The sequence below is a fragment of the Bombina bombina genome, chromosome 6 (genome assembly GCF_027579735.1).
Source record: "Bombina bombina isolate aBomBom1 chromosome 6, aBomBom1.pri, whole genome shotgun sequence".
NCBI lineage: Eukaryota > Metazoa > Chordata > Amphibia > Anura > Bombinatoridae > Bombina > Bombina bombina.
In genome coordinates, this window is record NC_069504.1 from 544,886,782 (window position 1) to 544,901,776 (window position 14,995).

The 14,995-nt window shown below is 38.5% G+C and overlaps 2 protein-coding genes across 2 annotated transcripts in view; one reads left to right on the plus strand and one right to left on the minus strand.

Annotated features, from left to right (window-relative positions):
* The window catches only part of SCG3 (secretogranin III), a 161,257-nt gene extending 148,316 nt beyond the window's left edge, over positions 1 to 12,941 (plus strand). The window contains exon 10 of the mRNA XM_053719334.1: positions 9,012 to 12,941. Coding sequence (XP_053575309.1) covers positions 9,012 to 9,130 — 119 coding nt within the window. The 3' untranslated portion in view covers positions 9,131 to 12,941. The remainder of the gene's footprint in view (positions 1 to 9,011) is intronic.
* A 133-nt stretch (positions 12,942 to 13,074) lies between these two features.
* The window catches only part of LYSMD2 (LysM domain containing 2), a 112,476-nt gene continuing 110,555 nt past the window's right edge, over positions 13,075 to 14,995 (minus strand). Inside the window, exon 3 of the mRNA XM_053717473.1 lies at positions 13,075 to 13,688. Coding sequence (XP_053573448.1) covers positions 13,640 to 13,688 — 49 coding nt within the window. The 3' untranslated portion in view covers positions 13,075 to 13,639. The remainder of the gene's footprint in view (positions 13,689 to 14,995) is intronic.

Here is a 14,995-nt window from a genome sequence, read left to right on the forward strand (position 1 = left end):
AACCGGAAAAACATCAGTGTAAGTAGGAACTTCCAAATATTTATCCATTTTACACAATTTCTCTGGAGTTATCACAATAGGATCACAATCATCCAGAGTCGCTAAAACCTCCCTAAGCAACAGGCAGGTGTTCAAGCTTAAATTTAAAAGACATAGCATCGGAATCTGTCTGAGTCAAAACATTCCCTGAATCAGAAATTTCACCCTCAGACAGTAATTCCCTAATCCCCAACTCAGAGCATTGTGAGGGAACATCGGTAATATCTAATAAAGCATCAGAGGATTCAGTATTTACATTAATACTTGACCTACTGCGTTTACCCTGCAACACTGGTAATTTAGACAATACCTCTGTAAGGGTAGTTGACATAACTGCAGCCATCTCCTGCAGAGTAAAAGAATTAGACACACTAGAAGTACTTGCCGTCGCTTGTGTGGGCATAAAAGGTTGTGACACTTGGGAAGAATTGGATGGCATATCCTGATTCTCTTCAGACTGAGAATCATCCCTAGGCACACTTACTTTATTTAAAATATGCTTTTTACATTGTAAAGCCCTTTCAGTACAAAAGTTATACAATGTTAGAGGGGGTTGCACAATAGCTTCTAAACACATAGAACAATGAGAAACCTCAATGTCAGACATGTTGAACAGACTAGTAATACCACAAAAGTCGTTTAAACACTTATTTATAGCATAAAATAAACATTAGAAAAAATGTGTACTTTAAGAAAAGAAAAAGTGAACAATTTTTCCAAAATGTACAAAAAACGTTAAATTATTCCCAAATTTAACTTAATATCATTGGTTAATCCAAAAATTACTGCACCCAGAAGCAAGGGCAGAAATAAGGCTTTAGAAGTACTTATATTAACATGTAGTCAAAAGTAGATAAAAATACACTCTGAATCAAGTTTCCAACCCTTCAGACCAGCTACACAGTCCAGGAGCCACCGAGTTACTGTTTGCTGCTGCTAAGCCTGAAGAAATTGCGCCAAAATAGGCTCCGCCCCTTAAGGTCAAAAGTTGGAGTAGGCCCAAACAACACAGCATGGAAATGCAGTTTTGCACTAAAGTAAAAATACACACACAATATAAACCTCAAGCATAAAACCAATAAGTTTTAAGTGCCAAAAATAAAAAAACATAAAAACATAATTTATGCTTACCTGATAAATTTGTTTCTCTTGTAGTGTATCCAGTCCACGGATCATCCATTACTTGTGGGATATTCTCCTTCCCAACAGGAAGTTGCAAGAGGATCACCCACAGCAGAGCTGCTATATAGCTCCTCCCCTCACTGCCATATCCAGTTATTCGACCGAAACAAGCCGAGAAAGGAGAAACCTTAGGGTGCAGTGGTGACTGTAGTTTAATTAAAATTTAGACCTGCTTAAAAGGACAGGGCGGGCCGTGGACTGGATACACTACAAGAGAAACAAATTTATCAGGTAAGCATAAATTATGTTTTCTCTTTTTAAGTGTATCCAGTCCACGGATCATCCATTACTTGTGGGATACCAATACCAAAGCTAAAGTACACGGATGATGGGAGGGACAAGGCAGGAACCACTGCCTGTAGAACCTTTCTCCCAAAAACAGCCTCCAAAGAAGCAAAAGTATCAAATTTCTAAAATTTGGAAAAGGTATGAAGCGAAGACCAAGTCGCAGCCTTGCAAATCTGTTCAACAGAAGCCTCATTTTTAAAGGCCCAGGTGGAAGCCACAGCTCTAGTGGAATGAGCTGTAATCCTGTCAAGGGGCTGCTGTCCAGCAGTCTCATAGGCTAAACGGATGATGCTCCGAAGCCAAAAAGAAAGAGAGGTTGCCGAGGCCTTTTGACCTCTCCTCTGTCCGGAGTAAACAACAAACAGGTTAGATGTTTGACGAAAATCTTTAGTAGCTTGCAAGTAAAACTTCAAGGCACGGACTACGTCTAGATTATGCAAAAGACGTTCCTTCTTTGAAGAAGGATTAGGACATAATGATGGAACAACAATCTCTTGATTGATATTCTTGTTAGAAACCACCTTGTGTAAAAACCCAGGTTTTGTACGCAGAACTACTTTATCTGAATGAAAGATCAGATAAGGAGAATCACAATGTAAGGCAGATAACTCAGAGACTCTTCGAGCTGAGGAAATAGCCATCAGAAAAAGAACTTTCCATGATAGAAGTTTGATATCAATAGAATGAAGGGGTTCAAACAGAACCCCTTGAAGAACTTTAAGAACCAAGTTTAAGCTCCATGGAGGAGCAACAGGTTTAAACACAGGCTTAATTCTAACTAAAGCCTGACAAAATGCCTGAACGTCTGGAACTTCTGCCAGACGCTTGTGTAAAAGAATAGACAGAGCAGAAATCTGTCCCTTTAAAGAACTAGCTGATAATCCTTTGTCCAAACCCTCTTGGAGAAAGGACAATATCCTAGGAATCCGAACCCTACTCCATGAGTAATTCTTGGATTCACACCAATGAAGATATTTACGCCATATCTTGTGATAGATTTTCCTGGTGACAGGCTTTCGTGCCTGTATTAAGGTATCAATGACTGACTCGGAGAAGCCACGCTTTGATAGAATCAAGCGTTCAATCTACATGCAGTCAGTCTCAGAGAAATTAGATTCAGATGATTGAAAGGACCTTGTATGAGAAGGTCTTGTCTCAGAGGCAGAGTCCATGGTGGAAAGGATGACATGTCCACTAGGTCTGCATACCAGGTCCTGCGTGGCCACGCAGGCGCTATCCGAATCACCGATGCCCTCTCCTGTCTGATTTTGGCAATCAGTCGAGGGAGCAGAGGAAACGGTGGAAACACATAAGCCAGGTTGAAGAACCAAGGAGCTGCTAGAGCATCTATCAGCGTCGCTTCTGGGTCCCTGGACCTGGATCCGTAACAAGGAAGCTTGGCGTTCTGGCGAGACGCCATGAGATCCAGTTCTGGTTTGCCCCAACGATGAACCAATTGAGCAAACACCTCCGGATGGAGTCCCACTCCTCCGGATGAAAAGTCTGACGACTTAGAAAATCCGCCTCCCAGTTCTCTACACCTGGGATATGGATTGCTGATAGGTGGCAAGAGTGAGACTCTGCCCAGCAAATTATCTTGGAGACTTCTAACATCGCTAGGGAACTCCTGGTTCCCCCTTGATGGTTGATGTAAGCCACAGTCGTGATGTTGTCCGACTGAAATCTGATGAACCTCAGTGTTGCTAACTGAGGCCAAGCTAGAAGAACATTGAATATTGCTCTTAACTCCAGAATATTTATTGGGAGGAGTTTCTCCTCCTGAGTCCACAATCCCTGAGCCTTCAGGGAGTTCCAGACTGCACCCCAACCTAGAAGGCTGGCATCTGTTGTTACAATCGTCCAATCTGGTCTGCGAAAGGTCATACCCTTGGACAGGTGGACCCGAGATAACCACCAGAGAAGAGAATCTCTGGTTTCCTGATACAGATTTAGTAGAGGGGACAAATCTGTGTAATCCCCATTCCACTGACTGAGCATGCATAAATGCAGCGGTCTGAGATGCAGGCGCGCAAATGGCACTATGTCCATTGCCGCTACCATTAAGCCGATTACCTCCATGCACTGAGCCACCGCAGGGCGCGGAGTGGAGTGAAGAACACGGCAAGCATTTAGAAGTTTTGATAACCTGGACTCCGTCAGGTAAATTTTCATTTCTACAGAATCTATAAGAGTCCCTAGGAAGGAAACCCTTGTGAGAGGAGATAGAGAACTCTTTTCTTCGTTCACTTTCCACCCATGCGACCTCAGAAATGCCAGAACTATCTCTGTATGAGACTTGGCAATTTGAAAGCTTGACGCCTGTATCAGGATGTCGTCTAGATAAGGAGCCACCGCTATGCCTCGCAGTCTTAGAACCGCCAGAAGAGAGCCCAGAACCTTTGTAAAAATTCTTGGGGCTGTAGCCAACCCGAAGGGAAGAGCTACAAATTGGTAATGCCTGTCTAGAAAGGCAAATCTCAGGAACCGATGATGATTTTTGTGAATCGGAATGTGAAGGTAGGCATCCTTTAAGTCCACTGTGGTCATGTACTAACCCTCTTGGATCATGGGTAAGATGGTTCGAATAGTTTCCATCTTGAATGACGGGACTCTGAGGAATTTGTTTAAGATCTTCAGATCCAAAATTGGTCTGAAGGTTCCCTCTTTTTTGGGAACCACAAACAGATTTGAATAAAAACCCTGTCCTTGTTCCGTCCGCGGAACTGGATGGATCACTCCCATTACTAGGAGGTCTTGCATGCAGCGTAGGAATGCCTCTTTCTTTATCTGGTTTGCAGATAATCTTGAAAGGTGAAATCTCCCCTGTGGAGGAGAAGCTTTGAAGTCCAGAAGATATCCCTGAGATATGATCTCCAACGCCCAGGGATCCTGAACATCTCTTGCCCACGCCTGAGCGAAGAGAGAAAGTCTGCCCCCTACTAGATCCGTTGCCGGATAGGGGGCCGTTCCTTCATGCTGTCTTGGAGGCAGCAGCAGGCTTTCTGGCCTGCTTGCCCTTGTTCCAGGACTGGTTAGATTTCCAGGCCTGCTTGGATTGAGCAAAAGTTCCCTCTTGTTTTGAAGCAGAGGAAGTTGATGCTGAACATTCCTTGAAATTTCGAAAGGCACGAAAATTAGACTGTTTGGCCCTTGATTTGGCCCTGTCCTGAGGAAGGGTATGCCCCTTACCTCCAGTAATGTCAGCAATAATTTCTTTCAAACCAGGCCCGAATAAGGTCTGCCCCTTGAAAGGAATGTTGAGTAATTTAGACTTTGAAGTCACGTCAGCTGATCAGGATTTAAGCCATAGCAGCCTGCGCGCCTGGATGGCGAATCCGGAATTCTTAGCCGTTAGTTTAGTCAAATGAACAATGGCATCAGAAACAAATGAGTTCGCTAGCTTAAGTGTTCTAAGCTTGTCAATGATTTCAGTCAATGGAGCTGTATGGATGGCCTCTTCCAGGGCCTCAAACCAGAATGCCGCCGCAGCAGTGACAGGCGCAATGCATGCAAGGGGCTGTAAAATAAAACCTTGTTGAATAAACATTTTCTTAAGGTAAACCTCTAATTTTTTATCCATTGGATCTGAAAAAGCACAACTGTCCTCAACCGGGATAGTGGTACGCTTTGCTAAAATAGAAACTGCTCCCTCCACCTTAGGGACCGTCTGCCATAAGTCCCGTGTAGTGGCGTCTATGGGAAAGATTTTTCTAAATATAGGAGGGGGGAAAACGGCACACCGGGTCTATCCCACTCCTTACTAATAATTTCTGTAAACCTTTTAGGTATTGGAAAAACATCAGTACACAGCGGCACTGCATAGTATTTATCCAGTCTACACAATTTCTCTGGCACTGCAATTGTGTCACAGTCATTCAGAGCAGCTAACACCTCCCCAAGCAATACACGGAGGTTCTCAAGCTTAAATTTAAAATTAGAAATCTCAGAATCAGGTTTCCCCGAGTCAGAGATGTCACCCACAGACTGAAGCTCTCCGTCCTCAGGTTCTGCATATTGTGACACAGTATCAGACATGGCTCTTACAGCATCTACGTGCTCTGTATCTCGTCTAACCCCAGAGCTATCGCGCTTGCCTCTTAATTCAGGCAATCTGGCTAATACCGCTGACAGGGTATTATCCATGATCGCAGCCATGTCCTGCAAAGTAATCGCTATGGGCGTCCCTGATGTACTTGGCGCCATATTAGCGTGCGTCCCTTGAGCGGGAGGCAAAGGGTCCGACACGTGGGGAGAGTTAGTCGGCATAACTTCCCCCTCGACAGAACCCTCTGGTGACAATTCTTTTATAGATAAAGACTGATCTTTACTGTTTAAGGTGAAATCAATACATTTAGTACACATTCTCCTATGGGGCTCCACCATGGCTTTTAAACATAATGAACAAGTAGTTTCCTCTGTGTCAGACATGTTTGTACAGACTAGCAATGAGACTAGCAAGCTTGGAAAACACTTTAAAACAAGTTAACAAGCAATATAAAAAACGTTACTGTGCCTTTAAGAAAAACTAATTTTGTCAAAATTTGAAATAACAGTGAAAAAAGGCAGTTACACTGACGAAATTTTTACAGTGTATGTAACAAGTTAGCAGAGCATTGCACCCACTTGCAAATGGATGATTAACCCCTTAATACCAAAAACGGAATAATAAATGAAAAAAACGTTTTTAAAACTAGTCACAACAACTGCCACAGGTCTACTGTGGTTGTTACCCTCCTCAAACACGACTTTTGAAGCCTTTTGAGCCCTTCAGAGATGTCCTGTATCATGCAGAGGGAAGCTGAGTGTCATTGTAATTTTAGCTGTGCAGAAAAAGCGCTAAAATAGGCCCCTCCCACTTATATTACAACAGTGGAAAGCCTCAGGAAACTGTTTCTAGGCAAAAATCAAGCCAGCCATGTGGGAAAAAACTAGGCCTCAATAAGTTTTATCACCAAGCATATATAAAAACGATTAAACATGCCAGCAAACGTTTTATATTGCACTTTTATAAGAGTATGTATCTCTGGTAATAAGCCCGATACCAGTCGCTATTAAATCACTGTATTTAGGCTTAACTTACATTAATCCGGTATCAGCAGCATCTTTCTAGCAAATTCCATCCCTAGAAATATGTTAACTGCACATACCTTATTGCAGGATAACCTGCACGCCATTCCCCCTCTGAAGTTACCTCACTCCTCAGAATATGTGAGAACAGCAGTGGATCTTAGTTACTTCTGCTAAGATCATAGAAACCGCAGGCAGATTCTTCTTCTAATGCTGCCTGAGATAAAATAGTACACTCCGGTACCATTTAAAAATAACAAACTTTTGATTGAAGTTAAAAAACTAACTATAATACACCACTCTCCTCTTACTACCTCCATCTTTGTTAAGAGTTGCAAGAGAATGACTGGATATGGCAGTGAGGGGAGGAGCTATATAGCAGCTCTGCTGTGGGTGATCCTCTTGCAACTTCCTGCGAAGGAGAATATCCCACAAGTAAAGGATGATCCGTGGACTGGATACACTTAACAAGAGAAACATTGTTTTTTATATTGTCTCCCATGTCACATAATGCCCAAATATCAACTAATGATAAATATAAAATAGGGACTCCAGTAACACCCCTCTTATTAAAATAGGTTTTACTGCTTACCCCATTCCAATACAGGGAAATAATGCCAGCCAGTTCTGATACACCAAGTCTCCTCAGAAAAAAAGGCTGCACATACCTTAATGCTGCTTGTAGCATGAAACCGGTCTCCACACTGAAGATGTCCCATGGTTACCTTCAGAAGTCTTGTGGGAACCAGCGTGGATCGTAGTTACAAATGCTAAGATCATCAAACCTCAGGGCAGAAATCTTCTTCCATATCCCCCTGAGGAAAATAGTACGCACCGGTACCATTTAAAATAAAAAAAACTTCTTGATTGAAGAAACTAAAACTAACACCTCACTTTACCATGTCTTCCTAGTATAACACAGGCAAAGAGAATGACTGAGGGTGGAGGGGTTATATATATATATATATATATATATATATATATATATATATATATATATATACAGCTCTGCTGTGGTGCTCTTTTCCACTTCCTGTTAGCAGGAGGTTAATATCCCACAAGTAAGGATGAAATCCGTGGACTTGTCATATCTTTGTAAAAGAAATCAATGTAGCTCGCTCCCGCTACCAGACCAGAGTGGGAGCGAGCTACATTGATTTTAATAGTGCGATCAGGAGCGATGTGAATAGACAGCGTGCCCGTGATGCGCTTAGCAGAAGCCAGGAGCGGCGTTCTGTTTTCTTTGCAGAATTATATAACATTATTCCCTAGGTTTACTGGCCCTTTAAAGAATTTGTCAATCCTCTGAACTGGTTGCTTAATTGTAGGAGGACAATCCTCTACCTCTAAAGCAATTAACACTTCCCGCAATAAAGCATTAATTTGTTCAAGCCTGAAATTAAAGGAAAAGGGCTACAGGGCCCTGAGACTAACCTCAGTATAAGAGTCCTCAGAATTAGAAACACCACTATTATCAATGGGTAACAAAGGAGCAACTCCTAAGGTTAGTACCTAATGAGCTAAAGGCCAAAGAAGGATCACCTTCCAATCCTCGCAAACATCTCCGCTTAACAGCTGGTGGCAAGATAGTTAAAACCTCATTAATAGTAGAATGAACTCACAAAGTTTTGGATAAACTTCAGATGAACTGTCCTGGGAGCAACTTGAAGCGCAGTAAAACCCTGTGTAGGGTTACAAATAGGCTCAGCACATGAGGTACATAGTTGAGTAGGGGGAAAACACCTGAGAATCCTTGCAAAGTAAACACAAACTAGAAGGGGTTAGAGTATCAGAGAATCTCCCTGCTAGAAAATCAGCTGACAGACCAGAGGCCTGAGCTGCATTAGTTTGATCCATAGTAACAGTAAGTAAATAGGCAGACATAGCCTGAAGTAAATAAGCAGTACAAAGCACACAGATAAGTAACACTGAAGGGAAGTAAAGACACAATGTAAATTATATACAGTAATTAGGAAGCACATCTAAAACTGTATAAATCAGTTACTCCTTTTTAAAGTCTAAAAGACTACATCTTAAATAATTTATGATTCAAAAGGACTGCATGCATAAATTCTTAGGAAAAATATGTTTGCCTGTAATGAAACAAAACTGTTTACGAGATGTAACATTCAAATATACAGGTATATGGACTGTGATCACAAACTGACAGGTTTGAGCACTGTGTATCTTAAACAGTGGACTTTTTTCAAGTACTGTAAGTCGATAAAACTATATACAACAATTAATTCTTACACAGTCCACAAGCTTTTAAAAAATAATAATATATAAACAGATAAAATGTTGCATGATCTGCCATCACTGTAGGTAAAACAAATGGACATTTTACTGAATATTTTTCTTCCTTTTTGTCTAATGAACAGGTGCATCTTCATCAATAGGATTAATAGACAAACTTTTTTTAAATGTATTTTCAGATTATGATCTTTCGAAACTTAAAGACTTCATCAATCAGCAGGCGGATGCCTATGTAGAAAAGGGGATACTGGACAAAGAGGAAGCAAATGTCATTAAACGTATCTACAACAGCCTGTGAAGAGTGAATGGAACGCCGTGTGTTTTAGATATAGACATCCACCATGGACAAAAAAAATAAATAATAACTTTCAAATATATCATTAGAAAATTCTCAAATTGCGTTGCACCAATCTAATTATAGGAGCAAATGACCCTTTTTAATACCAGTTCTAATCATAAACGGCAAAGCTGTCAGCCTGTGTATTTAGAACACTGTGGCCCATGAAAGTGACACTAAAAAACCTTGAGCTTTCATTTCACAATATTGATGTTATATAAACAGATACAGAGAGGTGTCATTGCATCTTCCCAATCTCTTCAACCCCTCCCTCAAATACACCAGTAAAAGAATTGAGAGAAAAGCAACTCTTAAATCAAGAGAAAGTACTACAAGGCTTAAGGTACAGAACTTGCCTGAGTGTGGCTTTGAATATTATTTATTATTAATTAAATTATTTACATAATAAGAACATTTGGCAACACAAAACAAACAGCTGTAAGGATATTAATACAGAGACCATAGTGCAATGAGATGGAGAAGATATTGTGCATTATGATTTCACTCACTTCACCTGAGGCCTGTAACAGCATACAGCAGTATGACACACTGTGACACTGACAGCTGAATAACAAAGGAAATTAACAATTCAGTTGAATGTGTCTTGAGCGGCTGTACGGAAGTAGTGTTCAAAACAATACATATAATGCTCAACAAATGTGCATGCTGAGTCTACCTCAGTATGCTTTCGTGGAAATGGGCTAAGACACAACAAAGAATACCAGGAGAAAGAAGTACAATTTGATATTAGAAAATTGAAGTGTATTATATAAAATTTCACTCTGCAGCTAAATTGCTTTAATTGCAATGAAATCCAGGGGTGCGATTACATATGCGGTATCGCCAGCAAAAACTGCCATCGACCGGTTTTTAGTCGGGTATTGCTATCACATATAAATGCGGCACGTATATATTTCACCCGTTGCCTGCCGTTTTTACTCCCATAAATTAAACATAGGGCCACGTCGCAAATCGGTATCACATATTCAGCGCAAGGACTTATGCGGTGAAAATCATACTGCATTTTCACCTCGCCACACATAGGTAGATTATAGAGTATGTGAGCACCGTAACTCCCTGAAAGTTCTAACACCTAACGCATGCACAATAGCTAACTGTCAACCGCCATCTCCCCCACTGCAATAACTATTAAAATATATTAAACCCTAATCCGCCATCTCCCCCCCGCAATAACTATGAAAATATATTAACCCCTAATCCGCCATCCCCCCACATCGCAAATCTACCTAATAAAAGTATTAACCCCTAAATCCGCCAATCCCAAACTACCTAATAAATCTATTAACCCCTAATCCGCCATCCCCCCTCATCGTAAGGTATCTAATTAACATAACTCCTAATCTGCCAAACCCCCACAATGCAATAAAGCTAATTACACTATTAACCCCTAAATCGCCAACCCCCCACAACGCAAATAACTAATTTAATTACTAAGCCCCCTAACCTAACACCCCCTAAATTAACCCCAATTACCTAAAATGAAAAAATACTAAATTACAATTAAAACAAAAAACCTAACATTACTTTAAAAATAAAAAAACGAAGTTTAAATTAATCGAACATTACAAAAAATAAAAAAGTCTAACATTACAGAAAATAAACCAAATTATCAAAAATAAAAAAATTAAACCTAACACCTATGAAAATAAAAAAGCCCCCCCCAAAATAAAAACACCCCCTAATCTAAAATAAACTACCAATAGCCCTTAAAAGGGCCTTTTGTAGGGCATTGCCCTAAGTTAAAGAGCTCTTTTACAATTAAATACTAAGTCCCCCCCAAACAGTAAAACCCCCCACCCACCAAAATACAAAAACCTAACACTAAAAAAAAAACTAAGCTACCCATTGCCCCTAAAGGGGCATTACTATGGGCATTGCACTTAAAAGCGCATTCAGCTTTTACAAGCCCATTAAAACCCTAATCTAAAAAAAGAAAAAAAAGAAAATCCTAAATCTTACTCCCAAATAGACAATTAAAAAAAAAACAAAAAAAAATTCTTAGGCGCCGGCAGGTTCTAAACTGCCGTGACTGGCGACTCCAGAAAAAAAAATTTAAGCACATTTCTAGAAATTGCTCGTTTTTGAACTACCGGCGCTGTTTATTGGATTCCCCGATGTGCGAGGTGAATTTACAGGCGACGTGGGATTCAGCAGTCATGCTGAAGCCTGCGCTGCATATGTAATCTCGCCGCAGATTTATTCTTTTAGGAGTCAGATAGTGGATACAATTTTAAACAACTTTCCAATTTACTTCTATTATCTAATATGCTTTATTCTCTTGGTATCCTTTGTTAAAGAAACAGCAATGCACAGGGATAAGCTAAAAACATATGGCATATATATGTGCAGACACCAGTCAGTAGCTCCTGAGCCTACCTAGGTATGATTTTCAATAACAGATACCAAGAGATCTAAACAAATAAGATGATAAAAGTAAATTGGAAATATGTTTAAAAATCGCATGCTCTCTAAGAATCATTAAAGACAACATTTGGGTTTTGTGTCCCTTTAACTTCCATGACCCTTTAAAGCAGATAGTTTACAATGAGGAAAAAATAAAACATAAGTTTATATTGTATTTTAAGACATATAAACACATAGAGTTTCATAATCACTGTGCTGTTACCTTGTACAATGTAGCAAACAATTTTAAGGCCAGCTGGTATGGTATAAACAGGGTAATGACTACAAATAGCTGTCATTTATATAAGTGTATCAGTAGGTAATTCTAAAAACTTGTATATAGTTTTGCAATGCTTGCAGTAGTTTTTAATTGTTTTCAATAAAAAAATAGTTCTATGTATGATGAAGAGAAATATAATGCAAAAACAGATCATCAACTGTAGTGATACAATTCTTAAAAAGCCATTCATATTCTGATTACCATTTTGTCAGTGAATCAGTGATATTATCCCTCACTCACATCTATAGCAAGAGATTCAAACATAAAAAAAAAAGCGTATTAAAATTCCAGAGCTTAATTATAATTCCAGGTGTAAAAAACCCACCAGAGAATCCTTAAAAAAAAAAAAAAAATTCTCTCAGTAACTGAAATAAATTAGCAAAAATTGTGAGACATTAAAATGTTTGTTTGCAGATGAAAGAACATGTCATATTTAATTATAAAAGAAGTGTTTAAAGGAAGGTATTTATTGCACGCTCTGTCTAATAAATTGTATAAAATGATTTTGATTTTCACAGCTTGTACTGAAGTATTACCATCATTAGCTAGAACAGGAACATAATGCTTTAAACAAAAACAAAGACTTTCCCGACATATTACCTGAGCCAGCACGGTCTAGTATTCTCATTGTCTAACCATCCAAATATAACTTATGTTCTATCAATACATTCAATTGATGTATTATGCAGTGACACACGATCTGAAGTTTTATTAACTGCATAATAGTTTCAGCTTAAATCAGATACTGCACGTGCAACAACAACAGTTTTACACATAGACTAATATGTGAAAGATGAAGGTTTAGGATACAACTAAGCATCTGATTTCCAGTGATGCAGAAAAATAAATGACATAATATGATAAAATACTAATATGTAATAATAAAGAATATTTCTCAACAACTGGTGGATGCACTTACTTATTAGTTTAACAACAGTTCAAGAATGAAATGTTCTACACTTCACCAAAGCCAACATTTATCAAGACAAATCAACTGTTATTTTATTCAATATTTTCTATTAGAATTTTGTTTCTGGCACTGTATTTTATTAAACCATCTTTGCTAAATACTTTAGTGTTGTCTTCACTAAAAGGTCTCTAAATTAAAAAGGAATGAAGTTGTCTGCTACAAAAATAAATACAACATTTAGATATTATTGGAGTTTTTTTTTGCAGGATATACTTTACAGAAAAAAAATAATGAGATAAAGAAATGACTTTATTAAGGTTGCATTTTGTAAAATGAAACACATTAAAATCACATTTAAATACAGTAAGTTTAATACTTTCAATCAAATAAAATGCACACATGCAAACAACAAAAACAAAACTTTGCTATATCTATGCAAACAGCAGTTAAAAAGGTAAAATTATTTAAAATAAGATATAACTAAAAAAACAATTTATTGCAAATGAAATTTTACAGTCGTTTTAAATAAACAGTCTTAAGGGCACAAATAAACCAGAAATGTCCCTCGGAAGAAAAGAAACTTAAAAACAAACAAAAAAAATCAATCGTGCAAGAAATCTAACTCCAGATACATTTTGAAAATGAATTGCAGTTTAGATATTTTAAAGGCTGCCATCAGTCTGTGAAGGCAACATAGTAAGGACACTGAACTATCTTAAGTAAATATCACTTATTTCAGTGCAATTAAAGCAATTATTAATCAACTACATGAATGTTGATCAATTCGGAAGTCTTTTCGATCATCTTTTTGGTGTAGATCCAGTTGACAGCCACAGGATATAAGATGCAGATTCTCTCAATGATGGTAGGAGGAAGTTGCATAGGAGTCGTCGTCATCATCACATCTAGTAACGACAACAGACATACAGTCATGAATAAATATATTATAACGCAAATACATAATGTTATCAATAATACATTTGGACAGGAAATGGTGAGGAAACATATAAGGCAAACAGTTAATGCAAAATGTAACTAACAAATCTAATAACAAAACGTATGCTTACCTAATAAAAAAAATGTTTCATGGTGGTGAGAGTCCATGAGTTTAAACTCCTTGGAAATCATCTCAAGGCCACTAGGAGAAGGCAAAAATACCCAACATTCCAAGAGCTTTTAATTCTCTGGTATACCAGTCTAAATGTATAAACGAGAAAGGAAAAAAAAAATGTAAAAAACAAACAAACAAAAACAGGGTAAATGAGGTTCTAATTAGAACTGACGGCAACTGGAAAACAAATATATAGGGGTGGGTCTCGTGGACTCTCACCACCATGAAAGAAATTAATTTATCATCCGGTAAGCACACATTTTGTTTTCTTTCCTAAGGTGGTGAGTCTATGAGCCATTACTCCTGTAATCAAATACTCAAGCTGTGGTGCCCACGAGTAAAACGGGTGATACAAAAATTAAGACAGGCACTTATTTACCATACACAGCCTTAAATTACTGATTTTTAAATAGAGATAGCAAGAGAATGAAGAAAAACTAATAGGAGTAAAATACAAAGTTGCTTAAAATTGCATGCTCTATCTAAATCATGAAAAAAGAAATTGGGTTTAGTATCCCTTTAAAACCGGAATGAGGTTCCAAGGAGGAGAAACTTACTTGATTATCTGGCTTGTCTTGACTAGAAGGAACAAAACTCTGAAATAAAACCAAATGGAGTTCTTTGGGGAAAAAACAGACAAAAAAAATTCCTTATCTAAACCTTCGTAGAAGTGGTGTCTTCTTGGAATTCTGAAAGAATGCTAGGACAATCATGTTTATCAAACCAGGGAATAAAAACCTTCCAAAAATTGTGATAACTCTAACTTGTTAAAGGCTTACATCTCTAATACCTTGTCGGAAAACTCTCTTTGTTTAAGAATTAAACTTTCAATCTTCAAACCAATAGGCTGAGAGGCCTGGGATCTTAATAAACAAATAGGGAACCTTGAAAGAGATGGTTGAGACAAAGAGGAAGCGTCCAAGGAGGAAGACAGCACACCTGAACTAGGTTTGCATATCAAGTACTGCTTGGCCAAGCTGATGCAATCAGAAATACTGATGAACTCTCTTGCTTGATCCAAACTATAACTCTGGGAATTAGAACAGTTTGAGAAAAAAATGTAAGCAAGATGTAAAGACCAAAGAGCTGCTATAACATCCA